The sequence below is a fragment of the Dendropsophus ebraccatus genome, chromosome 12 (genome assembly GCF_027789765.1).
Source record: "Dendropsophus ebraccatus isolate aDenEbr1 chromosome 12, aDenEbr1.pat, whole genome shotgun sequence".
In the NCBI taxonomy this organism is placed as follows: Eukaryota; Metazoa; Chordata; class Amphibia; order Anura; family Hylidae; genus Dendropsophus; species Dendropsophus ebraccatus.
Genome location: NC_091465.1, coordinates 13,238,272 through 13,265,951, shown reverse-complemented (window position 1 = coordinate 13,265,951; position 27,680 = coordinate 13,238,272). Strand labels below are relative to the sequence as shown.

Sequence of the window (27,680 nt, the reverse complement as noted above, 5' to 3'; positions counted from 1 at the left end):
TCCGAAAATCTTTCTGTGTTAATGGACCCTAACAGGGCCCATAGGCCTAGTCTGTTTCCAGTTCACAGTAATCCCGCTACAATAGGAAACCAAACATCTATATGCTGCAAAATTACAAGAAATCCTCGGTCATATAGGCAGCTATCACGGCATTGTGTGGTGTGTAGGAGGTTTCTCCCAAGGCCGCATTATAATCTGTGCGGAGAGGACACTTCTACTAGCATCTGCTCCTAATAATGGCAGGGGGATGGTAGTACAAATGTCCTATACTAAGAGGAGGCAGCCGGAGCCGTACGCCTATGGCCATCATTATTCACCTACAATATAAACCAGAACGCACTTTCCATGGTTTCTTATTACATTTATTAGAATTTGTAAATGTTAAGAATTGTAATTATTTAGCAAAAGTATAAAAATATATAGTATATAAAACATATAGTATATAATACATCAGAAAAATCTTCAATATAACATAACTCTGTAATAGATTACCTTAAAGGAGAAGTCCAGCGAAAATTTTTATTAAAGTATTGTATTGTCCCCCAAAAGTTATACAAATCACCAATATACACTTATTATGGGAAATGCTTATAAAGTGCTTTTTTCCCTGCACTTACTACTGCATCAAGGCTTCACTTCCTGGATAACATGGTGATGTCACTTCCTGGATAACATGGTGATGTCACTTCCTGGATAACATGGTGATGTCACTTCCTGGATAACATGGTGATGTCACTTCCTGGATAACATGGTGATGTCACTTCCTGGATAACATGGTGATGTCACGACCCGACTCCCAGAGTTGTGCGGGCTGTAGCTGCTGGAGAGGATGATGGCAGGGGGATGCTCAGTGTCACTCCAGTGCCCTGTGTCGCTTAGTGTCCCCCTGCCTTCGTCCCTTCAGCTGGTGCGAGACTACAATTCCCATCATGCCTGGGCAGCCGAAGCTTTAGCTTTGGCTGCCCAGGCATGATGGGAATTGTAGTTTTGCAACAGGACTTAGCTTGTTTTTTTTATTTCCCTTGTTATATCTATAGGGTGGGGGATAACAAGCTGATCACTGGGAACCCCACTGGTCATAGCCCCCCCCACACAACCGAACCTCTGCTGTACTATTACATGTAGCTTTCAGACCACATTGGAAAAAGGTAATGTATGGTTTCACCCATGGCCGCCTTTAAGGCCCTATTACACCACGCTACTGTTAAAAGGGAACGATCAGCCCACATGCACAATGTCAGCTGATCCTTGCCTTTCAAGATGTTGATAACGACGGTCTGCTGGCCGTCGCTCTAATAGGAGCAGATCACCACTCTCTCCTATGGGCTCCCCAGATGATCTAAAGATCGCGTAGGCAGCTCCCTGTGACCTCCCCCCTCCCTCCCTCGCCGGCAACCATCAAATGACCAACAAAAATTAAATTGTCTGTTATCGATGGCTTCTTCTTGAACTAATCGTTTGCAAACTGGTGTAAAGTAGAACTGGCTCAATTGCCCCTAGCACCATTCATTTCCCGAGGAATAAAAGGTGGAATCTGATTGGCTGCTAGGGGCAACTGAGCCAGTTCTACTTTACACCCCTTTAATAAACCTCCCCCATCGTTCGTACGTTCAGGTTGTTGGCAATGCTTTATCGTTAATCGGAGAAAATGAAAAATCGATTAGTCTGTGATTATAGTGACATGAAAGCTTCGGATTATGTGTATACAGAGATTAAAGGGATTATGCATACAGTGTATAATGTAAACCAACACCTAATACAGCAACACGTAATGTAAGACTAGAGTAGTATATATGTCTTATATAGACTTCACATTATATATATAGGGCTGGTATACTGTAAGTCCATCAGGGTGTTGTGACTGCTCCATCTGAAGACAATGCAGGTTTGGGGTCATTCGTAGTCTGGTAGATCACCACAGCCTGGAAGACAAGATAAAGAGACATTTCACATGAAGAGCTTGTTCATCTGACTCTATCAGTGGTCTGGATTGTCCATTAACTAGAGATGAGGGTAACTCCAGCATGCTCAAGTCTGATCGTTCAGCATTTGAATAGCGGTGGTTGAAGAAGTTGGAGGCTTCTTCAAGACCTTTTGGAATTTTTTACTTGATATTGTCCATCACCAGATCACAATCTCCCTCTTCCTACTGGTTATACCTCCAGCTATACAGCCCAGCATACCATTATACACAGCCCAGCATAATATATATATATATATATATATATATATATATATATATACACACAGCCCAGCATATCATTGTATATATACAGCCCAGCAAACCATTATATATATATATATATATATATATATATATATATATATATATATACAGCGCAGCATTTTATTATATATATGATCTATACAGCCCGGCATAATATATATACACACACAACCCAGCATACCATTATAAATATACACAGCCCAGCATTCAATTATATATATATATATAATTGAATGCTGGGCTGTGTATATTTATAATGGTATGCTGGGTTGTGTGTGTATATATATTATGCCGGGCTGTATAGATCATATATATAATAAAATGCTGGGCTGTATATATATACAATGATATGCTGGGCTGTGTGTATATATATATATATATAATATATATATATATATATATATATATATATATATATATATATATATATATATATACACACAAACACACACACAGACCAGTGTACCACTAAATCATTCTCTTCTCCAGTTTCCACAAACACAAAACTGCTCAGTTACACAATTATTTGCCCCAAGTGCATTATTTTACATATGAAAACTTTAAACACTGGTTTTCGGTGTTTGGACCACTCATCTAGTAGCACTTAATCATATTTTAGACATATCCAGGAATATCAACCATATTGCAAACTTTTGTAATTTGTAACATAGGCAAACCAAACCTACCAAACCTTCTCCTATATCACTAACCTTACCTACCAAACCTTCTCCTATATCACTATCCTTACCTACCAAACCTTCTCCTATATCACTAACCTTACCTACCAAACCTTCTCCTATATCACTATCCTTACCTACCAAACCTTCTCCTATATCACTAACCTTACCTACCAAACCTTCTCCTATATCACTATCCTTACCTACCCAACCTTCTCCTATGTCACTATCCTTACCTACCAAACCTTCTCCTATATCACTATCCTTACCTACCCAACCTTCTCCTATATCACTATCCTTACCTACCAATCTTCTCCTATATCACTATCCTTACCTACCAACCTTCTCCTATGTCACTATCCTTACCTACCAACCCTTCTCCTATATCGCCACCCTCACCTACCAAACCTTCTCCTGTCACTTACACACCTAATAAAAAGAGCAGGACCCAGAATAGAGCTCTGCACTCAGTACCCATACATAATGATTTCCACTGGATCCCGACACCATTGTGGTTTCCATCATCTCCGGCTCTCTTAATACATCATGTAAATCATCCAATCTAAAACCTTCATGCAGATCTCACCACTTCATTGTACGACGTCCGGCACACAGTTTTGCATCCAAAGATAGATGTAGACAAGGCAATGCAGAACTCCAGAGTGGTAAAGAGTAAGAGTGTGGCTCCAATGCCCTCAAAGACCGTCTATAATATCAAAAGATAAAGTATCACCAATGTCCAGTGTCTGACTTATTATGTATGTGTAATACTGATTTTGCATTGTCTTCTACTATCCATATTCATCTATACATTTACATTGCTACATTACATTGTATGTAGAACAATCCATTGTTTTAGGAGGAGCCCCCCTAGTCTCTCCTTGGGCGGAATGAATCCTATTTTGGGGCAATGGGGTACAGAAGGGGGTAGAGTAATGTCATGGAGAAGTCTACTGACTTAAAGGGAAGGTGTCACCTAAATTTTCTTTTACCGATTAGAGTCAAAACAAAAACAAAAAAATGTTCTTTTATTCTAATATGTTTCTATTTTCTGACTGTAATTTTTTTAAATTTCACTATTTGTACATTATTATGGGGGCTGCCATATTGTCTGGGCTGTTTTTTAACAGCATTTAGTGACATGCTTTACAGCAAGACTCATGGACACAGACTCCAATAAACATACTCTGTCCCCTTGAGATGTGAAACATTACTGAGCGCGCTCTGTGACCTATGAAGAGGTCATTCCACAGGGAGCTGCCATTGTCTCCTCTAGCTACCACAAGTTGCTGCAATGCCGTACAGATCACTTTACGGCAGCCTCCTCTTATCACCACAGTCAGAACGAGAAGTCTCAGTTTTAGCCCCAGTGGTGAGAAAGAAAATTGTAAGATATCAGGATTATTTTATAATATAGATTTAAAAAAAAATGTTTAACATAAAAACATTATTTAAACAGTAAGTCATTTTCTGATGTCACATTCTCTTTAAAGGGGTTATCCAGTGTGAGAAGAAACATGGCCTCTTTCTCCCAGAGACAGCACGGCTCTTGTCTCCAGTTTGGGTGCAGGTTTTGCTACTCAGTTCTATTGAAGTGAATGGAGCTTAAAGGGGAACTCCTGATAAGAAAAACTTGTTTTCTATTAAAAGTACAATAAAAGTTATATAGATGTGTCTATACAATGTATTACTGTATCTGTACGGTTCTGCCACACTGGTAGCTGATAAAAATCCAGGAAGTGAAGAAAAATGGGCTGTGTGCCAATCCACATTGTCTCCTGCTCCCACTGCTCTCCCACCTTAGGAGACCGTTATTCCATGTCTCTGTCTCACATTGTGTGTATTTGCTGAGTACAGGCTGATGATGCAGACAGGAGGCAGGGCGTGATGTCACAGGAGGCGCGGCCGAATCCCCCAATCCCCTCAGTGATTCACCATCTCTGACCGGCCAGAAGCAGGTTGAGCACTAATTTTACGGATTGTGATGGGTGGGTGACTGATTATCAGCTGAGGGAAAGCATAGCATTCTGGGAACTGCTGAACCAGGAAGGACAGAAACACAATACAGAACAAACCCCCCCCCCCCCCAAAAAAAACCCCAAAAACAAATGGATTTTTGGTAGTTTCAAAACTGGGATAGATAGGTAAGTATTGCTATATGCTTCTGCAGAAGTTTCATTTTTTTTAACCTCTACCTGGAGTCGTCTTCCCCCCTTCCCCCCAAACACCTGACCTGGAGACAAGAGAGGTGCTGTCTCTGGAAGAAAGTGGCCATGTTTTTTTTTTTTTCCTAACGCTGGATAATCCTTTTAGGGTGCCTTCACACGTAAAGGATCCGCTGCGGATCCAGTGCTATTCATCCCTATTAGAACACATACTGTGAGTATGTGAGTTAACCCCCCGCCACCCACAGCGCAGCCCGCTGCCGAGAGCATACATTACCTGCTCGGCGGCGCAGCTGCAGTGAGGCTCGTCACCGAGCAGGTAATGTATGCTCTCGGTTGTGGGCTGCGTTGTGGGCAGCGGGGGGTTAACTCAGATACAGCAGGATGTCAATCCAGCTCCAAGTATGTATTCTAATAGGGATGAATGGCACTGGATCCGCTGCTGCGCTACGTGTGAAGGCACCCTTAAAGTGTAGCCCTCTTAGCAACTGTAATAACTAGGCCTGGCCTGAAATCCAATGGGTCCTATAATAAGGTATCTGTATAGATCATCCACATCAATCCACAAGGTGACTAAGCTTTTTATTTGGTTTGTAGCTATAGGTTAGGCCTAGGAGTTGTTCTTGCCCTCAAATAAGAAAACGCATAAATGTAACTGAAGGTCAAAATATCAATTAAAAATGTTTTTTTTTTTTTTTAAACTCTGGAAATTACCGCTGGAGCGAATTCCCCTTCACAGGTTTCACTTTCCTTGTAATATGCGCAATAGTCGTTTTCATGATGGTAATAATAATGGACTGAGATGCTGAACAGAAATGCAGCGAGTATTACCAGGGAAACCAGTGCTGCGATATTGATGATTACGTGTAGTGTTAGACTCGCCTTCACCTGACAGAAAATATGTAAAAAAAATCTGAGATTACGGATCAGTATAAGGTACATTTGGGAATTTGCTGTATACTAAATAATAGTCAAAGTGGTTGGAGGGTGGTGATGGTTGGAAGTGCCGGTAGTATCTAGGGATATTAAAGTGATATTGTCCCCGCATTCTATATGACGAGTTCTCAGTACCATTCGTAAGCTTATATTCTGGATATTTCATATCTTGTGGTATGGCAATTTGCATACACTCCAGAATGTTATAAAGAGTGATCAGCTTAACAGCAATTACTTGTAAAGTCAATATTTGCCTAGAAAATGAACTTTATCCCCCAAAACACATTTCAACATCATTGCAGCCCTGCCTTAAAAGGACCAGCTAACATCGTTTCAGTGATTGCTCCATTAACACAGGTGTGGGTGTTGATGAGGACAGGGCTGGAGATCAAGCTGTCATGATTAAGTAAGAATGACACCACTGGACACTTTAAAAGGAGGCTGGTGCTTGGCATCACTGTTTCTCTTCTGTTAACCATGGTTATCTCTAAAGAAACACGTGCAGTCATCATTGCACTGCACAAAAATGGCCTAACAGGGAAGAGTATCGCATCTAGAAAGATTGCACTTCAGTCAACAATCTATTGTATCATCAAGAACTTCAAAGAGAGAGGTTCCATTGTTGCCAAAAAGGCTCCACTGCGCCCAAAAAAGACCAGCAAGCGCCAGGACCGTCTCTTAAAAGTGTTTCAGCTGCGGGATCGGGCTACCGGCAGTGCAGAGCTTGCTCAGGAATGGCAGCAGGCAGGTGTGAGTGCATCTGCACACTCTGTAAGGCGGAGACTCTTGGAGCAAGGCCTGGTCTCAAGGAGGGCAGCGAAGAAGCCACTTCTCTCCAGAAAAAACATCAGGGACAGACTGATATTCTGCAAAAGGTACAGGGAGTGGACTGCTGAGGACTGGGGTAAAGTCATTTTCTCTGATGAATCCCCTTTCCGATTGTTTGGGACATCTGGAAAACAGCTTATTCGGAAAAGACGAGGTGAGCGCTACCACCAGTCTTGTCTCATGCCAATTTTAAAGCATCCTCAAACCATTCATGTGTGGGGTTGCTTTTCAGCCAAGAGAATCGGCTCTCTCAGAGTCTTGCCTAAAAACACAACCGGAATAAAGAATGGTACCAGATAGTCCTCCAAGAGCAACTTCTCCCAACCGTCCAAGAGCAGTTTGGCGATCAACAATGCCTTTTCCAGCATGATGGAGCACCCTGCCATAAAGCAAAGGTGATAACTAAATGGCTCAGGGAACAAAACATAGAGATTTTGGGTCCATGGCCTGGAAACTCCCCAGATCTTAATCCCATTGAGAACTTGTGGTCAATCATCAAGAGACGGGTGGACAAACAAAAAACAACAAATTCTGACAAAATGCAAGCATTGATTGTGCAAGAATGCACTGCTATCAGTCAGAATTTGGTCCAGAAGTTGATTGAGAGCAGCCAGGGAGAATTGCAGAGGTCCTGAAGAAGAACGGTCAACACTGCAAATATTGACTTGCTGCATTAACTCACTTCTAACTGTGAATATAAGCTTTTGTTACTAATAATATGATTGCAATTATATTTCTGTATGTGATAAAAACATCTGACAAACACACATAATAACCAGAGGGCAGCAGATCATGTGAAAATACAATATTTGTGTCATTCTCAAAACTTTTGGCCATGACCAAGAAATCCTTTATACCATAAGATATGAAATGTCCAGAATATAAGCTTAAAGGAGAAGTCCGGCCAAAACAATTTTTTTATATGTTATTACTTACGGAAAGTTAGACAAATTTCTAATGTACATTAATTATGGGAAATGCACATATAAGGATTTTTCCCTTAATTAAGTAGATCAGGGAGACTTCAGATTCTCTAAAAAAAGATGACGTCACGAACCGGGGGTGTAATTACAATGGAGTGTCCAGCAGGGGCGCACCATATATAGAAGTCAATGAGTACCACTGACTTCTATATATGGTGCGCCCCTGCTGGACACTCCATTGTAATTACAATGGATGTGTATGTAAATGTAATACAGTATACAGTGTTCTTGATTGAATACATTTGTACAAGTGTCCTTGCTCCCCAAAGTATTCCATAAATGTAATCAATCAGTACATAACAGTAACCCACCCGCCGCTACCGAACGCCCGCCGCTCTGGACTAGACTCAACTACTACTCTCATGGTCATGGGAGAGTAGTAGCTGGGTTATATCGCCGCCGCCGCTGCTGATGGGCGCAGGGGGAGCCGCTCATCACTGTGCAGCTATCATCCCCCTCCGCTCCCCCCCTCCTCCTCCAGCCAAACTTTACACTGACTATGTGATGGCTGACTCCCCGCCCGGCCACCGCTCTCCGAAAACACATGCCGGCTCCCGGTGCTTCCTGGTGTCCCCGGCCGGCATGTGTGATCGGGAGTCAGCCATCACATAGTCAGTGTAAAGTTTGGCTGGAGGAGGAGGGGGGAGCGGAGGGGGATGATAGCTGCACAGTGATGAGCGGCTCCCCCTGCGCGCATCAGCGGCAGCGATATAACCCAGCTACTACTCTCCCATCACCATGAGAGTAGTAGTTGAGTCTAGTCCAGAGCGGCGGGCGTTCGGTAGCGGCGGTGGTTCGGCGTGTTACTGTTATGTACTGATTGATTACATTTATGGAATACTTTGGGGAGCAAGGACACTTGCTCCCCAAATTATTCCATAAATGTATTCAATCAAAAACACTGTATACTGTATTACATTTACATACACATCCATTGTAATTATAATGGAGTGTCCAGCAGGGGCGCACTATATATAGAAGTCAATGGTACTCATTGACTTCTATATATAGTGCGCCCCTGCTGGACACTCCATTGTAATTACACCCCATGTTCGTGACGTCATCTCTTTTTAGAGAATCTGAAGTCTCACTGATCTACTAAATTAAGGGAAATAGCCCTATATGTGCATTTCCCATAATTAATGTACATTAGAAATTTGTCTAACTTTCCGTAAGTAATAACATATTAAAAATTAATTTTGGCCGGAGTTGTCCTTTAAGAATGGTGCTGAGAATGGTGCAGGTCACAGTGCTGGATAATGAATTACAGTAATAGAACCAGAATGCCACCAACAGGTAACTTTATCTTCACATATTAATTTTTTATATTGATACTTTTTATGATTACATATTAGCCTATAGGTTGTTGGAATTTGGAATAATGTTTACACTGCGAACTGATCAATAAAATAGGTGGTCCACACTGTGACCAGGGACGGACAACACGGGGACCCTGAGGCATCGGAATAACAGCTGCAGGGGATCGGGATGGCCTCTATTTTATGTTTTTTTTTATGTGTTACTGTCATTAAAAAATGCACAGCCAATCATTGTCCTCGACTGTCTTGTCCAGCGATTGGCTTAGCAGCCTGTCACTTCAGAGACCGACTCTGCAGACAGCGGGCAGAAGCCAGGAAGATACCAGGGAGCATGGACAGGTAAGTATATACTTTATGATTTTACACTAAAGGCAATGAAAGTCGAGTCGTATAACAGGTTCAGTAAACAATTGCTGATTTAGCAGATGGGTGCTTATTTACATTGCTGATCTGGCCATGTAATACGGCCCTTAGTGCTTCGAGATCCCCACCAAACACAAGGTATAACGGGAGAAGCGCATCCCTCCCCGGCTCACTACTTGATCCGACACATGGCAGGAGTTGAGCTTCATAGAGATCTCCTGCAGTAACAGAGATTCCTGTAAACCACCACCAGTCCATAGAAAAAACTTAGCCCACTTATATGAAATCCATAGCCGTAAACTATTAGGGGCCAAGTGTTGTGTTATAACTTGGTTTTTACCTTTGCGAGAGAAGGTTTGTAACAAGCAGCGACTGACATAGATCCGGAAATGATATACTAGAAAGAACACAACAGAACATGATAATATCAGTATCTGTCCAAAAGAGAGCTGGTCAAAATTTTAGATTTTCAGATTAATTTTAAAACAATATAATATATTGGGGTTTTCCTATAATATGACATATATCCATAGGATACGTCGTCATACTTGTCTGAATGGGAGAAGGGTCTGACCTGAGTTCACACTAATTTGGAGGAGGGGTGTCCTATGTCCCTTGCTGTTGGGAGCTGATGGCCAAACCTGCCAATGACACAACACGTCAGGGAGGTACAGTGAGCTCTATCTGAGCCCAGTCTGTCCTTGCCCTACTAGACGTGCTGCCCTAGGCAGCAGACCCCAACCGGGCGACGGACCCTACATTGCTAAGTGCTGGGGTGGGCGAGGGAGATTAGTCAGCAGTCTGTGTCACAACCAATCGGGTATGTATAAGCCACAAATCAGAACAAGTCAGATACCAAGCCGGGGGCAAAAACAGAATACACTGAGAAAACACTACAGAGGTCAGAAAACACTACAGAGGTCAGAAAACACTACAGAGGTCGGGAAACACTACAGAGGTCGGGAAACACTACAGAGGTCGGGAAACACTACAGAGGTCGGGAAACTCTACAGTGGTCGGGAAACGCTACAGTGGTCGGGAAACACTACAGTGGTCGGGAAACACTACAGAGGTCGGGAAACTCTACAGAGGTCGGGAAAGACTACAGAGGTCAAGAAACACTACAGAGGTCGGAAAACACTACAGAGGTCGGGAACACTACAGAGGTCGGGAAATACTACAGAGGTCAAGAAACACTATAGAGGTCAAGAAACACTACAGAGGTCAAGAAACACTACAGAGGTCAGGAGCACTACAAGTGTCAGGAACACGGAAGAACAGAACACTGGAAAATGCTGGTCATGCAAGGCAAGCCAAGACTATCACTGACAGCAATGGGAGATAGCTGCCAGAGTCATTATATTATGGATTTCACCAACACCCATAAACTCCACAGACTTATGGTCCGTTAGGTCCCAGCGTAGTATAAACTGTTTTACCAAGAAAGGTAGAAACATTCTATGTCCTTGTAACTGATGGTTCTTACCAAAATTCCAGACCAATAGATGACACTGGTTTTAACCAAGACTCTCATAGAAGAAAATTGAATTGGATCAATTGTGATGGTGAAGACGACACCAAACAGAATGTGATTGATTCCGATAAACAATTGGACCACCTGTAACACAAGAGAATGATAATCAGTCATTTCCTCACTTTCTTATCACCCATTTAGAAGAATCCACCCATTACATCAGTTATGGCACATTATCGGGGATGGGCGGTCCATTGTTCCAGAGACTCCTCCACTGGGCACTTTGGGATACAATAATGGACCCTAATGATGACAGCCCTATTCGGAGATGTCTTTGGGGCCAGTCACTTGTCACTAGAGTCTATTTTGTGTGGAATGATTCAGCATTTATCTTATAGATTGTATGGATTATATGTCAGGGTGCAAACTCACCTGCCCAGTTCCCTGCTACTCACCACATACTGGAGACATAACAATGCAGAATAAATGCCTGCCTAGGCAATCAATTGTCACAGAGGTGACCTGTCTCAGTCAATGACTGAGAAAGAATAACTATTGGAATGGTCAGGGGTACACAGGGCTTAGCTACATAGGGTAGAAAGCCTATCCTGCTTGGTTTCATCCAACAGGAGGGCATAGACCTGGGCACTGGGACCCCAACACATCTATTCATGTGGATAAATCTGAAGGGTCATCACATTCAAAACTCTGTCCCTCTAGTTTACCAATAGGGACACAGCTGTCATTGAGGAGAGTGGCCAGTGAGGTGCCATGTTTCTCAGCATTTGTAGATAAGGAACCTCCTCATCCAACAAATCGCTAGGAGTAATTTTAACAAAATGAGTTTTCTGCGCTCACATCTGTGTTTTCCAATGAAAATACCATACATGGACAAGTGTCGGGGACCATTGCGGTGAAGCAGGGTGTTGCCCTATGCCCTGCAGTGTCGAGATACCCATCCTGTTAGGGTAGTATGAGGTCCCAGGTTCCTGCACTGGGTTGAGCAGACTTCCCAGGATTTCCCAAAATAGCTGTGCATTACAGTAGGATACGTAGGCGTTATCTGCAGCTTTGTCCTACTGGGGTCAGTACCTAGCTCAGGTATGCTGCCCTGTGTCTCTTTGAGAGTATTCCTGGCGTAGAGAAAGGTGACCCTCTGAGGACGTCCTTTTCTTCTGAGGGGTCTAGCACTGCATGCTACCGGTGGTCTCTTGCATAAAGAAAACTTAAGTCTCTAGGTCCCTGTCAAGGGTCCTGGTCTGAGCCAGGCCCTGGCTTCACTGCAGGAGGAACTGTGTCTTTGTCTGACTCTCTCCACTGATTCAACTGAAAGAAGGAACTAACCTCCCTTTTATAGGGCCAAACTAAACCTCCTAGTGATTGGTGGGGCTGTGTGTGTGTGCAAAAGAGAAAACTAAGGAGAGGACAGAAAAAGGACATGCCTGCACCTGTCATAGGCCAGAAAACAGCCATGTGACAAACAGCAGTTAACCCAATGGTTCCTTCAGCCGTGCTCGAGACAAGAGGTAATTTTAGTGAATAAATATGTGTACTTACCCCAAGGACTTCAGGTTCTCCACGGAAAAATTTCACAAGGTGTTTGGGCACATGAGGCGGATGTTTGCTTTGTCCTTGCAGAGATTCCATACGCTGACTATTCTGGGGACTAACATGCTGCAGAATGACCACATTTCCTGCGTTTGCATTAGTGGACATGATTCTGCAAGGAGAGAATACATAAATGTAAGAAGCAGAAAAGATTCTCTTTGCCCAAAAGTTAAGTTAAAATGCTCCTGTTCATCTACTCTGATAGCAGTATACCCTCAGAGCAGTAGCATGTGCTCCAGAGCTGCTCTTCATTCTACAGCTGGATGCAGAAATCTGCTGCTATCATGAAAATAGTTAAAGATAATCTTTCACTAGGTTTATGCCGCCTTAAATGAGGGCAGCATAAACTAGTGACAGAAATGCTGAACAGATCGGTGTATTACTGACATCATTCTGTTCAGCCGTTCTCCTTATAAGCAGGAGAATAGGAGTCTTGCCACACCCCTCCCCCCTCCCTACAGCTGCTGATTGACAGTTGACTCCCTATACACAGCATGGATAGATAACTGTCAATCAGCAGCTGATGGGTGGAGTTTTCTGCTTCTCATGAATATCCAGGACTACTGGGCTCATGCACATAATGGAGAGGACTACTTATTGTCCATGTTATTCAGGAGGAGATCTCTGGATGAGCTGCACAGAGCAACGTAAGTGAAACATTGTTCTGTTCATCTTCTCTGTCACTAGTTAGATAGGACATCCTAAATCTACTGACATAATCTCTTTAACTACCATACAGTTATTTGGGGGAACTTCAGAGCAATGTCAGAATATATTATTATTGATGTAAGAAAAAAAATCAACAGTAAGCAAATTTACTTACAGCAAATGGATTCAAATCATCAGATACTCACCTCTCCCCATTCCTGTGCTCCTCTGAGCTCCTGGGAGTGGAGGGGAGCACAGGAATGGGGAGGGGTAAGTATGAGGGATGTCTGGGAGATATAGCAGAAGATGTACCCTTTTCTACTGTCTCCTGGACATCGTCCTGTTACTGGTAATTTGGACTTTCTTGGAGGGTTAGATAATATGGACTAAGATATATGTATCCTATTCCAGAACCTCACCTAGCAGTGGAGAGCAGCTAAACAATTGTCCTAGCAGAACTTCTGTCGATCACCTTATCGTATAGAGCAGGGATGAGGAACCTTGGGTCCTCCAGCTGTTGCAAAACTACAATTCCCATCATGCCTGGACAGCCAAAGCGAAGCTTTGGCTGTCCAGGCATGATGGGAATTGTAGTTTTGCAACAGCTGGAGGGCCCAAGGTTCCCCATCCCTGCTGTATGTTGTGCATTGATCTGTTTAGTTCCTATCCTAACACATCATTACTTGTTATCGAGCTGTGCTACATGTCTATAGTGAGTCTCCTGCCAGCACAGGACACTACCACCTCTATCCTCCCCTGTGAGCATGCCGAGTACCTGATGCTGGGATTCCTCCGGAGTGTTGAGGAGCACAGATTTGGCTGGGTTAGTTCCTTTTTCTGGGATCACATGACCGTTTCCTCTGTCAGAGTCTGTGACGCTTCTCCTAAAGGGGGGGCGAGACCCAGCTGTTGTTTTCCTAAATCTCCTGGAATCATGTTCTGCAAATGTGCAACTCTCAGAGGAAACATCCAGATGCTGATCCGGCATTCCCCATGCTCGGACAGACAGGAAGGGATGGGACCTGGATTCAAATAAACTGGGGCCTATCTGTGAAAGTCAGACATTTTTAAAGGGAACCAAACACTTGGCCCCAGCACCTTACAGCTGCCGGGCACAGATCTCCGACTCTGGCAGGGCGGCGATAACTAGACTCTGGTGGGCCCCAGATACCCCAGGTCGACACTGCGCACAGAGCTGTGACCCGTTCCTGGACCCTGCTGATAGTCTGCACATCTCCCCCGCTGCTACGTCATATGACCCAGGTGATAGATGCCCCGCACTACCAGTCAGTGACCAGGGTGGGACCCCGCTGCAGTTACCGATTGACAGAAATCCTACCCTTCAATGACATAGCCGGGTCACGACGTACCCTGAAGCCAGGAGAAAGCGACATGCGGTGGGATTCGGGAGCCTGGAGATGCGGCACAGTGCAGGCACGAGGTGCGGTAAGTATATGTTCTTTGTTATGTTCCCTCTGCCCGAATCGATTTTGCCCTCCCCCCCCCCGCCCCACCAGACTTCTCTTTTAACAAACTATAATGTAACAATATGGACAAGGCTGGAGACCACTACAATCCTGACCATTTAAACCTCTTAAGGGTACGTTCACACGTACTGATTTCGCTGCGAGATCCGTTGCGGATCCCTGCCCAGTAAACTCTATGGGCAGACAAACTCGCAGCAGGATGCACATCCCGCTGTGGGTTTGTCCGCAGCCCGCCCCGTTAACCCCCCCAGCCGCAGAAGCCTATACGTCGCCTGGTCCCCGCTCCGGCTTGCTTCGGGGGTCCTCAGCACGTCCCGCTCGGCCAATCAGTGCACTGTCCCGCAGCAGTGCACTGATTGGCTGAGCGGGACGTGAAGACGCCGGGAGCCCCAAAGCAAGCCGGAGCAGGGAGCAGGTGAAGCATAGGCTCCGGTGGACGGGGGGTTAACGGGGCGGGCTGTGGACAAACTCGCAGCGGAATGTGTCTGCCCATAGAGTTTGCTGGGCAGGGATCTGCAACGGGTCTCGCTGCGATTTTTTTAGCGAAAAATCCGCTGCCGATTCGGTACATGTGAACGCACCCTATAGGGGTTTCTGGGCAACATAGACTGATGAGCTAAAAAAATACTTTAAATGCTGGGGTCAATGTAGACTAATGCATGTAAGTGGTTTGAAGAAGGTTTCCCCATAATCCTATTGGCATACCCGCAATGCTGATGGGTTGGGCCCCAGAATCGGCCTCCAGGTCAGCCATCTTACTTCATCTTTTCAGAGGCCGAATTGGGTGCACTCAGGTGTTGCAGCTATTTTTTTTTTATTTTTTTTCAATGATGAAATAAGGAAAAAAAAAGAAAATACACAAAATAAAATTTTCCTTTTAACAAATATTTTATTATATAAAGAATTGAAAAGCTCATATAATTGGGATCTCTGTGTTGAAACTGATGTAAATGCTATACGTATAGAAGAACAACAAATAAAAGCAGGAACTGTCCAGAGCAGGAGCAAATCCCCATAGAAAACCTCTCCTGCTCTGGACAGTTCCTGACATGGACAGAGGTGGCAGCAGAGAGCACTGTGTCAGACTGGAGAGTATACACAGCTTCCTGCAGGAAATACAGCAGCTGATAAGTACTGGAAGGCTGGAGATTTTTAAATAGAAGTAAATGACAAACCTGTATAACTTTCTGACTTGAAAGATTTGAAAGAATTTTTTTTTTTTGCCAGTGTACCCCTTTAATAGTCTTCATTTGTCTCTAAAAACAAAGTCTTCTATAAATCAATGTGCCCATAACTTGGAATGTTACTTGTTATCTTGCTTGTTATGTTACGAGGACCTCTAGTGGTTGGTTCTGGTATTAACGTTCTTTTTTTCACAACTCATTAACCAGATTTACGTGTCTATTACCCAATTGTCCTACTTTCTTTGTGGAGCCCCTTTAATTACACAGTACAGCTGGCAGCTACAGTTATTGACTAAATACAGTCCACCTGGGGGCGCTCTTACACAGTGCAGTATAAAGAACAGTTGCGTCTTCTGCTCTTTTTTTACTCCTGGTGTTGTAAAGTTTCGAGTGCATTGTGTTTTGTCATTACATGTACTGACACAGCTAGTAGTGGTAATTACACTGCATGCATGTACTGACACAGTTTCTAGAGAAAAGAAGTGTGTGTTCAGCTAGACCTAAGTGTTATCTGCAGCTGTGCTGTGTGAGAGTGACATCTAGTGGTTGGAGTAAGGAAGAGCGGCCACCTGTGGCACTAGAGTGATACAGTTTTACCAGGGTGTAAGAAGAGAAAAGAAAACACGTAGTGGGACATTACATATGGGCTATTTTGTGCGGCCACACAAAAAAGACATGTCACTTTTTTGTGCCGCCGCATAGAACAGCGGCCGCAGTGTACACAGAGTGTCATCATTGATCTTTATGTCTATGTCAGGGCTGCGGCAGGGTCAGGAGGAAGATCTCTGCTCGGGTCGGATACATTCAGAGTTGTGGTTTGATAGATGACCACTTGCTGGAATAAAAGAGATTTTGAATGTATTGTAAGTGAAATGCTCCACTACATAACACTATCAATATATCCATATAGTTCTATAAAACTGTATACAATCTATCCTTTTTTTTTTTTTTTTTTAATTAAGTACGTTGATTGCACAGGGGTGCGGAATACTGTATGGTCTCTGTGGATCTGGATGGCTCACTAAAATCTAAATCTTATATATTGTGTTAAGTTTTTTTTTTAATAAAAACTAATTCCTCCTGAATCCTTTTTAGTCCTTTAAGATATTCGAAGATCACTATGAAAATTGTTAGCTTACCATTTCGTGAAAAGACGCGCGGCAGACAGTGCGGCTTGCAAACACACTTGTGGATACGGCAATGCAAAACATCAGCACGAAAAGCATCACAGTAAATGACGCATAACCTCTTACAACAGGCTGAAAGATATGAAAGGAACAGTCTGGATTATACATCTGCAGTTTTTTTTATTGTGTCTCCATCTCCATGGTTACAGACTACAAGACATGCCTGTGTAGTCTGATCCTACAGTAATATGTTCCTTCATGCCTCTACTCCTCCTCTTTTACTGAATTGATGTTTGCAGGAGACAGGGGGCAAGTGAAAGGAGTAATACGACCATAACTAGTGAATGGGGCCAAAGTGTAATACCAGACATTGGCTGATAGGCAAGAGGGGAGCTGTTTATTGTAGATAGCAGCCATGTTTGTGTAGTCTCATGGTACCTGTTCAGTGTCGCCCATAGTAACTACATAATGATAAGTTCCTTACAGCACTACTTTAAGAAAATGAAGTAAAAGTGATTCTTACCGAGACATAAAAGGCTCCTAGACATTGTACATCGCCATTATAGTGTGCGCACAATGCTTTATCCCCGAGTGGTGGAGAGAAAACTCCAATATCAACGAAAGAAAGTAGTATTCCACAAGAGGAAACAAGAACGTTAAAGATGTTCATCCCCAAGCTTGCCTTTACCTGGAACACAGAACAACAATCCTTATGTAACGGCTTATAATGGCAGTAGTATTACATGTGATAGGTGTCCTGAAGGTGGCGCTATACACAGGGAGGCTAGTGTGCTGACTGGTGGAACCAAAGGTCTGCTGCACCCCTGGGTGGTGAAAAGGTACGTGAGCAAACTGATGTCTAAAGGCCCTATTCCACGGAACGATTATCGGCCGTATTCGGCCGGTAATCGCCCCGTGGAATAGGAGGCAACGATCAGCCGACATGAACGTCGTTGAAGTCGTTTGTCTTACAACAGGTTGAAAGACAAACGACTTATATAGAAACGATCTGCTGCCGTTGCCCCGTGCAATAGGAGTGGCGGTAGCAGACCGCCGCTATATATCCTATGGGCTGCCAGGACAATCAGCGATCACACAAATTGAAAGTGAGGGTGCGTGAGAAAATACATGATATCTGCCGCTGAATGGAAGTTGAAGACGACACTAAAAAGAACTTACCACAATGGGAACGGAAGTCTCGTGAAAATAGAGGAGGGGACTGGAATTGGAAGCCAAGTGGCTTTTCTACCCGGGGTGCACTTTAGTATTGGTTTGCATTACAGCACATGTATATTGAGTATAGTATTGCAGGTATAAACTGTTCATATTGATTGCACATTGTGAGTTTATAATGATGTATTATATGGGATATGTTGGTTATGTATTAATTGTAACATTACTTTGCACTTTGTATTTATAGGCACTTAGCTCTTTTACAATTGCTCTGATTTATTATATTTTATTTATGCACTTTGTACTTTGTCACTGCTATTATGACGGCCTTTTTAGCACCAAGCACTTTCCAGGTACTTTGCACCGTACTGACATATCATCAGGGCATGTTCAGACACTCTATTGCACTGGCTCTGCTGGCTCTCCGTATCTGCCAGCGTTTCTGTTAGAAAAGACGGCTTGGAACGACTCAATATTTTTTAGCAGCACTTTCTGCATAGCAAGTCTGATCCGAGGCTTGTGCTATAGGATACACTTGGCGGTCACATATGCTGATAGCAGCGCCAGAGCAGTAGAGCCCTTGTGCGGTTAGGTGCGGGGAGTCTTGTTTCTGGGGTACACTCCTGCCAGGTCAGCTGGTATGGTGGCGTGGTAACTGAGTGGGTCTAGGGTCACGGTAGCTTGGAGTGGTGTAGGACCCACCCCGGACAATCTGGCGCCTCACCAGCATGAAAAAGAGAATTAACCTAAGGGCCCTATTCCACCGGACGATTATCGTTCAGATTATCGTTAAATCGTTCGAATCTAAACGATAATCGTTCGGTTGAAATGCTGTTAACGATTAACGACCGAACGAGAAACCGTTGATCGCTTTATAAGACCTGGACCTATTTTTATCGTTGCTCGTTCGCAAAATGTTCGCAAATCGTTCGCATAGAATAAGACATCGTTCGTTCGCAGTAGATACGAACGCAATAGCGTAGAAATAGCGAAGAAAAAACGATCGCAATTACGATCAGAAGTAACAATTATCGTTCCATGGAAATGAGTGAACGTTTTCAGGTCTTTCGCAATAGCGGTTGTTTGAGATCGTTAATCGTTAACGATTATGCAAACGATAATGGTCGGGTGGAATAGGGCCCTAAGTGTACACATGTATGTGCGGGTGCAGAAGAGATAAACCAGAGTCAAGCGCTTCAGTAAAATAGAACAGTTTACTTAGAATAACTGTAGTGCATACTAGTAGCAACAATACATATCTGTACAATACAATAGTTACAATCTTGTAATAGCTCAGGTGCTTGTAGTTGAGGTAGAGACCAGGGGGGAGATTTATGAAAGAGTGTAAATATACACCTGGTGTAAGCTGCCCACAGCAACCAATCACAGCTCCTCTTATATTTTACCAGAGCTGAAAGCTGAGCTGTGATTGGTTGCTGTGGGAAGTTTACACCAGGTGTATATTTACACCCTTCATAAATCTCCGCCAGGTGTTTGTAGTAAGAAGGTGCTTTGCAGTAGAGAGAATAGGGGAGAGAAGTTGACAGAGGGGCCCTGCCCAATGTAGACGTGTACTCTGCCGGAACAGCTGTAGGTGTGTAGAAGAAGAGAATAGAGAATACACGTACTCATGGATGACTTCTAGCCTTGACCGCCTTATGCCCCCTAGTTGTGGGCTACCCGTCTTAGGTGGGTAGTACGATCCCCAGGCCTTGTAATCTTTGTTGAGCAGACTCCCGAGTCTTCCCAGTTATCCTGCGCTGCAAAGTGGAATACGTAGACTTTTCCTAGTACCTTTGCTCCACTGGGGTCAGTTCCTATTACTCTGAAGTTAACTGCCCTGCACTTTTTAGAGAGATTCACAGCATGGACAAGGTAATCCCCGTTAGGCTTCTCTCCCCGTGAAAGGCTTAGCACGGCAAAGTGGTTCTAGTGCTCATAGGAAGATACTGTGGTTTGCTTAGCTTTGTCCCTGTAAGAGGACCTGGCTGCCTGTAACCACCTCCAACTCCCTAGCGGACTGGCTGACTCCTCCCACCAGCAACTAGGTCCTAACTGAGATTTATCCAACCCTGCCTGTGATTGGTGGGACTGTGTGTGCAGTAAAGAGAGCGAAGGAGATAGGCTAGAGAAAGGAGGGAAAGTACCTGCAGGTGGTCAAAAAGGCAACACGTGACACATAAGAGTTAACCTCCGAAAGACTTCAGCTGTGCACAGAACAGCTTATACAGAAACACCTAATGGGAAAAATATTAAGTATAGTGGACACCTCATCCCACTTATGTGAGCCCGAGAGAGTTAGGGCCCTATTCCCCTGGACGATTATCGTTTGCATAATCGTTAACGATTAACAATCTCAAACGACCGCTATTGCGAAAGACCTGAAAACTTTCACTCATAATCCCCCCAAAATATTATTATATTATTATATATATTATTTAGAAATAGTTGTGGCCTTTTTTTTTTTTTTTTAGGAAGTGGTTTTGTGGACCTCTGCTGACAGTATTGAGGAACCTCTGCTGACACGCCCGTTATTGGGCGTTATTCTGATGATGCTGTGGAGGACAATGGTTTTCTTACCTTTCTTATTGTTGGTTTCACTGAGGCAGATACTGAGAGGGATCCGGTAATAATATACTATAAGAAGGAAAAAGACACAACATTTTTGAATCCTTCATTCTGAGTGGCCATCCCGCCTGTTTTTCTGAATCCATTTACAACAATTTCAGAAATAGCTTTAAAGGGGAACTCACAGCAGCACCGATCCGGCCCGCCCCGCCCCTCTAATGACTGTCAGGGGAGGGGGCTGGCTGGGGGTGGCCCGGATCGGTGCTTGGAGAGGTAGTAACCACGCCCCCAGTGCTCAGGCTTTCAGCATAGGAACGGTACAGAGGATGAAGGTAACAAACATACCTCCATCCTCAGGGCCCCGTGCTAAGCTATCAGAAGATTAGATCCCTCTAACTGGCTGATCAGCTGCTATATGTCCTACAGGAAGTGGTGTGTTCCTTCCAGTCTGACATAGTGCTCTCTGCTGCCACCTCTGTCCATGTCAGGAACCATGGACAGTTCCTGACATGGACAGAGGTGGCAGCAGAGAGCACTATGTCAGACGGGAAAGAATACACCACTTCCTGCAGGACATATAGCAGCTGATAAGTACTGGAAGACTTGAAATTTTTAAATAGAGTCATGTAATGAAGCTATATGTACAGTATACCAAGCAGCAAGCAGTGAGGGACATGCACAGCAGCTAACAATTGTATTACATGTAAATGTGTATACTGTATCTTACCAATATGCCGGACCAGAACATGACACCTATAATAGTCATTATTGTTCTGTAACCCTGACTCTGAAGAATCGTCATATGAACACCAATGGATATAAGGAGAATTCCTGCAAATATCTGAACTGTCTGCAAAATAGAACAGAAGATCGTTTCATCTATTAGTATCCTGTATACCCGGCATGGAAAACCTCCATCTGTTGTAAAACTACAATTCCCACCATGTCTGGACAGCCAAAGCTTTAGTACCAAGTGTCAAAAAGGCGTTCCCAAGCCCCTGGAGTGCAGAGGACTGTGACCCCTCCTCGCTCCCCCTCCCATCCCTATCACTGCCTGATTGACAGACAGCTAGAAGCCACGCCCTGTTTTCAAATTCCGCACCTGGGCATATTTTATATGCACAACGCAGGGATAGGGTTTACAGATGGTATACAGGATAAGCTGAATTTTCCTGTATATATATATATATATATATATATATATATATATATATATATATATATACTGCTGCTTTATTTTGTGTGTGACTCCAAATCCAGCCCGCCTTTGGTTAATAAACGTGATTTCCATTGATGATTTTTGTGCAATTTTTTTTGTCAGCAAATTCAACTTTGTACAGAACGAACTATTCAATGAGAAGATTTCATTTATTCAGATCTAGGAGTGTTATTTCATTGTTCCCTTTATTTTTTTAAGATATATAGATATGTATATACGCCTGCACCCGAGCCCTATTAACATAGATGAGAGAGACGTACCCCCAGAGCCTCAGGTTCTCCTTGGTAGAACGACACAAGTGGTTTGGGTAGGGTGACCGGAGCATCGGAGGATTCTCCTTCAGGTCTATCGCCTTGATCATTCTCTGGTCTCACTTGAGAGATCACCACAAATCCTCCTGTATCTGGTGCGACTGGAGACATTGGAGATCAATGACTATAGATTCTTCCTATTTCTTTATTCCTTAGGGGGCCCAAAAGCCTGGGATTCTCAAAACTTTAGGGAAAAAAAGGGAAAAGAGGCAACAAAAAGCAATAAATAAAACAATGAAGTGACTGTGCTATTCTATGTGGTCTGCCAACCTGAAATAAGTGGGTGAAGCGTGACATAAAGGGGGCATGGCCACTGCAGTCTAGTATATCTATAATCATATATATATTTGTGCTTTTATAGTGTTTTGTTATTTTCATAAAAGTGATTTCATTTTGTAAAAATGTAAAGAAAAAAAAAAAAAAGCAGACATATATAGCGTTGCCTCGATTGTAACTAACAAGGCGATAAAGTAAACATATCTCCCTATCTTTTGATGACGGAGGAGCAGGAGGATGAAAAAGGGGGTAGTAGTGTGATGATGGAGGAGCAAGAAGAGGGTAGTAGTGTGATGGAGGGGCAGGATGATGAAGGGGGTAGGAGGATGATGATGGAGGAGCAGGAGGATGAAGGGGTAGGAGGATGATGATGGAGGAGCAGGAGGATGAAGGGGTAGGAGGATGATGATGGAGGAGCAGGAGGATGAAGGGGTAGGAGGATGATGATGGAGGAGCAGGAGGATGAAGGGGTGGGAGGATGACGATGGAGGAGGAGCAGGAGGATGAAGGGTTAGGAGGATGATGATTGAGGAGCAGGAGGATGAAGGGGTAGGAGGATGACGATGGAGGAGCAGGAGGATGAAGGGGTAGGAGGATGATGATGGAGGAGGAGCAGGAGGATGAAGGGTTAGGAGGATGATGATGGAGGAGGAGCAGGAGGATGAAGGGGTAGGAGGATGACGATGGAGGAGCAGGAGGATGAAGGGGTAGGAGGATGATGATGGAGGAGCAGGAGGATGAAGGGGTAGGAGGATGATGATGGAGGAGCAGGAGGATGAAGGGGTAGGAGGATGATGATGGAGGAGCAGGAGGATGAAGGGGTAGGAGGATGATGATGGAGGAGCAGGAGGATGAAGGGGTAGGAGGATGACGATGGAGGAGGAGCAGGAGGATGAAGGGTTAGGAGGATGATGATGGAGGAGCAGGAGGATAAAGGGGTAGGAGGATGACGATGGAGGAGCAGGAGGATGAAGGGGTAGGAGGATGATGATGGAGGAGGAGCAGGAGGATGAAGGGTTAGGAGGATGATGATGGAGGAGGAGCAGGAGGATGAAGGGGTAGGAGGATGACGATGGAGGAGCAGGAGGATGAAGGGGTAGGAGGATGATGATGGAGGAGCAGGAGGATGAAGGGGTAGGAGGATGATGATGGAGGAGCAGGAGGATGAAGGGGTAGGAGGATGATGATGGAGGAGCAGGAGGATGAAGGGGTAGGAGGATGATGATGATGGAGGAGCAGGAGGATGAAGGGGTAGGAGGATGATGATGGAGGAGGAGCAGGAGGATGAAGGGGTAGGAGGATGATGATGGAGGAGCAAGAAGAGGGTAGTAGTGTGATGGAGGGGCAGGATGATGAAGGGGGTAGGAGGATGATGATGGAGGAGCAGGAGGATGAAGGGGTAGGAGGATGATGATGGAGGAGCAGGAGGATGAAGGGGTAGGAGGATGATGATGGAGGAGCAGGAGGATGAAGGGGTAGGAGGATGATGATGGAGGAGCAGGAGGATGAAGGGGTAGGAGGATGATGATGATGGAGGAGCAGGAGGATGAAGGGGTAGGAGGATGATGATGGAGGAGCAGGAGGATGAAGGGGTAGGAGGATGATGATGATGGAGGAGCAGGAGGATGAAGGGGTAGGAGGATGATGATGGAGGAGCAGGAGGATGAAGGGGTAGGAGGATGATGATGGAGGAGCAGGAGGTTGAAGGGTTAGGAGGATGATGATGGAGGAGGAGCAGGAGGATGAAGGGGTAGGAGGATGACGATGGAGGAGCAGGAGGATGAAGGGTTAGGAGGATGACGATGGAGGAGCAGGAGGATGAAGGGGGTAGGAGGATGATGATGGAGGAGCAGGAAGATGAAGGGTTAGTAGTATGATGGCAGAGGTGCAGAGGGATGAAGGGGGTAGTAGTATGATTACGGAGGGGCAGGAGGATGAAGAGGTAGTCGTTTATTAATAAAGGGGGTAGTAGTATGATGGTGGAGGTGCAGGAGGATGAAGGGGATAGTAGTATGATGATATGGGGTGCAGATGCATCATACGGACACAAACTATCATGATATACAATCAATGAGTAGAGTGATATCTCTGGGCCAAAGCCTGTATGCTGGTCTGAGGTGGGTTGTGTAATATACCAAAGACCTGACACTGGAGTGTGTAATATACTGAGGACCTGATACTGGGGTGTGTAATATACTGGGGTGTATAATTCTCCTTTTCGGTTGTTCTGACTGGAAAATTCTGAAAGGAAAAAAAAAACCACACTAGTGACCAGCCACACCCAGTGAGACCACACCCACAAAAGGCCACACCCCTTGTTGTCAACGCTAAAGTATGCCTGGAAAAGATTTTTAAATGTTGCCAACTATGTCTTTATAATAACAAAGTCCAAACCATGTGACAGAAAAGAATGTTGTAGGTCAATTCAAACTAACGGGAGAAATGTCGCCGATAATAATTCTTCCTCCCCCAATCGTCACACAAGAAAATAAAAAAAGTCTCATTAAGAAATCACTAAAGCTAAAAAGAGGTAGGTCACTCGGGGGTTAAACTTAACTTAACCTCTTAAGGACGCATGACGTACCGGTACGTCATGTGTCCGCAAGAGGTGTTCATGCGTCCGCAAGAGGTGTTCATGCGTCCGCAAGAGGTGTTCATGAGTCCGCAAGAGGTGTTCAGAGCTGGGCCGCGCGGCGACCCCGCTCGGAACCGCCGCAATTCCGGGTGCCGCTTGTAGCCCGGGACCTCGGCTATTAGCGGGCACGGTCCGATCGCCGTGCCCGCTAATACAGTAATCGGATGCAGCTGTCAAAGTTGACAGCTGCATCAGATTACTGTATGCAGCACTTCCCTGGTGTCTAGTGGGGTGGATCCACACATCGTCCCAGAGGAGCGATCCACACATCCTTTACCTGCCGGGGTCTTCGCCAAAATGGCGCTGATCCCGACTCGGCACTCGGATGTTTTCGGCTGCAGCAGCCGAAAGCAAACGAGTGCCGATCTCAATGATCTTTGCTGTATAACTATACAGCACAGATCTCAATGAGAGATCAGTATACTTATACTAGAAGTCCCCTAGGGGGAATAACCCTAACCCCAGGGGGGAATAACCCTAACCCCAGGGGGGAATAACCCTAACCCCAGGGGGGAATAACCCTAACCCCAGGGGGAATAACCCTAACCCCAGGGGGGAATAACCCTAACCCCAGGGGGGAATAACCCTAACCCCAGGGGGAATAACCCTAACCCCAGGGGGGCTTCTAGTATAAGTGTAAAAAAAAAAGTATTGTTATTAGTAAAAAGCCCCCTCCCCTAATAAAAGTCTGAATCACCCCTCTTTTCCCATGTTATAAATAAAAGTAAATAAATAAACATGTTTGCTATCGCCGCGTGCGTAATCGCCCGAACTATTAATTAATCACATTCCTGATCTCGCACGGTAAACGGCGTCAGCGCAAAAATATCCCAAAGTGCAAAATTGCGCATTTTTGGTCGCATCAAATCTAGAAAAAAATGTAACAAAAAGCGATCAAAAAGTCGTATATGCGCAATCAAGGTACCGATAGAAAGAACACATCATGGCGCAAAAAATGACACCTCGCACAGCCCCATAGACCAAAGGATAAAAGCGCTATAAGCCTGGGAATGGAGCGAATTTAAGGAACGTATATTCGTTAACAATGGTTTGAATTGTTTACAGGCCATCAGATACAATATAAGTTATACATGTTACATATCGTTTTAATTGTAACGACTTGAGGAACATATATAACAAGTCAGGTATAACAAATACCCTCCAAAAAAAGAAATGCTTTTTTTGTTCAATTTCACCACACTTTGAATTTTTTTCTGGTTTTGCAGCGTACTTTATGCAAAAATTCAGCCTGTCATTGCAAAGTACAATTAGTGACGCAAAAAATAAGGGCTCATGTGGGTCTCTAGGTGGAAAAATGCAAGTGCTATGGCCTTTTAAACACAAGGAGGAAAAAACAAAAAACGAAAATTGGCTCGGTCCTTAAGAGGTTAAAGGGGTAGTGCGGTGCTAAAAATGTAGTCACAAAATAACACACATTACAAAGTTATACAACTTTGTAATGTGTGTTATGTATGTGAATGGCCCCCTTCCCCGTGTTTCCCCCACCCACGCTAGACCCGGAAGTGTTGGGGCATTATACTTACCGCATTCATGTTGACCCCCGTCCGCCATCTTGGAACAATGACGTCATCTGTGCTCAGCCAATACCGGCTGAGCAGCTGATGATGCGGCAGAAGGGGTCGGCATGAGGGACGGATGGAGCGGTTCGGCCGGCCTCCCGAAGACTACGTCATTGTCCCAAGATGGCGAACGGGGGTCGACATGAATGCGGTAAGTATAATGCCCCAACACTTCCGGGTCTAGCGAGGGTAGTGGGAAACATGGGAAAGGGGGGCCCTTCACATACATTACAAAGTTGTATAACTTTGTAATGTGTGTTATTTTGTGACTAAATGTTTAGCGCCGCACTACCCCTTTAAGGGACCGGAGTTATGTGCCAATTTGTTTTACTTGAGACGGACATTTAAAATCGACAATTAAAAAAAGTTACGGTTTTGGAGGGTTATTCCAATTTCAACGTGGCTGTAAAGTGGTTAATAAATCTGCTGAAGCGATAGGTTGCAGGGAGTTTCCTTTCCTTATGACAGTCTTAGTACATTGCCCCCCCCCCTCCAATAATTCTTTAAGCTACACATAGATCAGGGACTCTAAGGGTGCGTGCACACTACAGAAGGGCCGCATATAACCCGCGGCGTATACCGTCGCTCGTAGCTGCCCGCGGTGCCGCGCATTTCCGCCCGTGCCATAGACACTATTCTATGCATGTTATACGCGGCAATTCCATAGTGTGCACGCACCCTTACACAGTGCAGTACTGCATCACCGAGGCACCTAGTCAGCACAACTAGCAGTGGCCTCAGTACAGGCCGAGCCCAGCACTAACTCCCTCTCACCCTGATAGGATCATATAATGTATGAGAGTCCTGGCCTATCGCCCTGTAGTACTGTACCTTGTCCTGGGATCTGAAGACTGCTGGCTGAGGGAGTATGGCGGAGCTGTTTATACAAGGA

The 27,680-nt window shown here is 44.5% G+C and overlaps 1 protein-coding gene across 1 annotated transcript; it reads right to left on the bottom strand.

Moving 5' to 3' along the window:
- Nucleotides 1–906: 906 nt before the first annotated feature.
- On the bottom strand, nucleotides 907–27,680 carry LOC138768631 (uncharacterized). The gene is made up of 14 exons (XM_069946581.1): nucleotides 27,620–27,680; nucleotides 22,247–22,481; nucleotides 21,495–21,617; nucleotides 20,780–20,836; nucleotides 17,550–17,714; nucleotides 17,039–17,158; nucleotides 16,650–16,734; nucleotides 14,076–14,250; nucleotides 12,530–12,692; nucleotides 10,985–11,116; nucleotides 9,839–9,895; nucleotides 5,784–5,957; nucleotides 3,491–3,610; nucleotides 907–1,922 (listed from the first exon to the last, which is right to left on the bottom strand). Exons 2-14 carry the CDS (start codon nucleotides 22,406–22,408, stop codon nucleotides 1,848–1,850), a joined length of 1,608 nt encoding a protein of 535 aa, XP_069802682.1. The 5' UTR covers nucleotides 22,409–22,481; nucleotides 27,620–27,680; the 3' UTR covers nucleotides 907–1,847.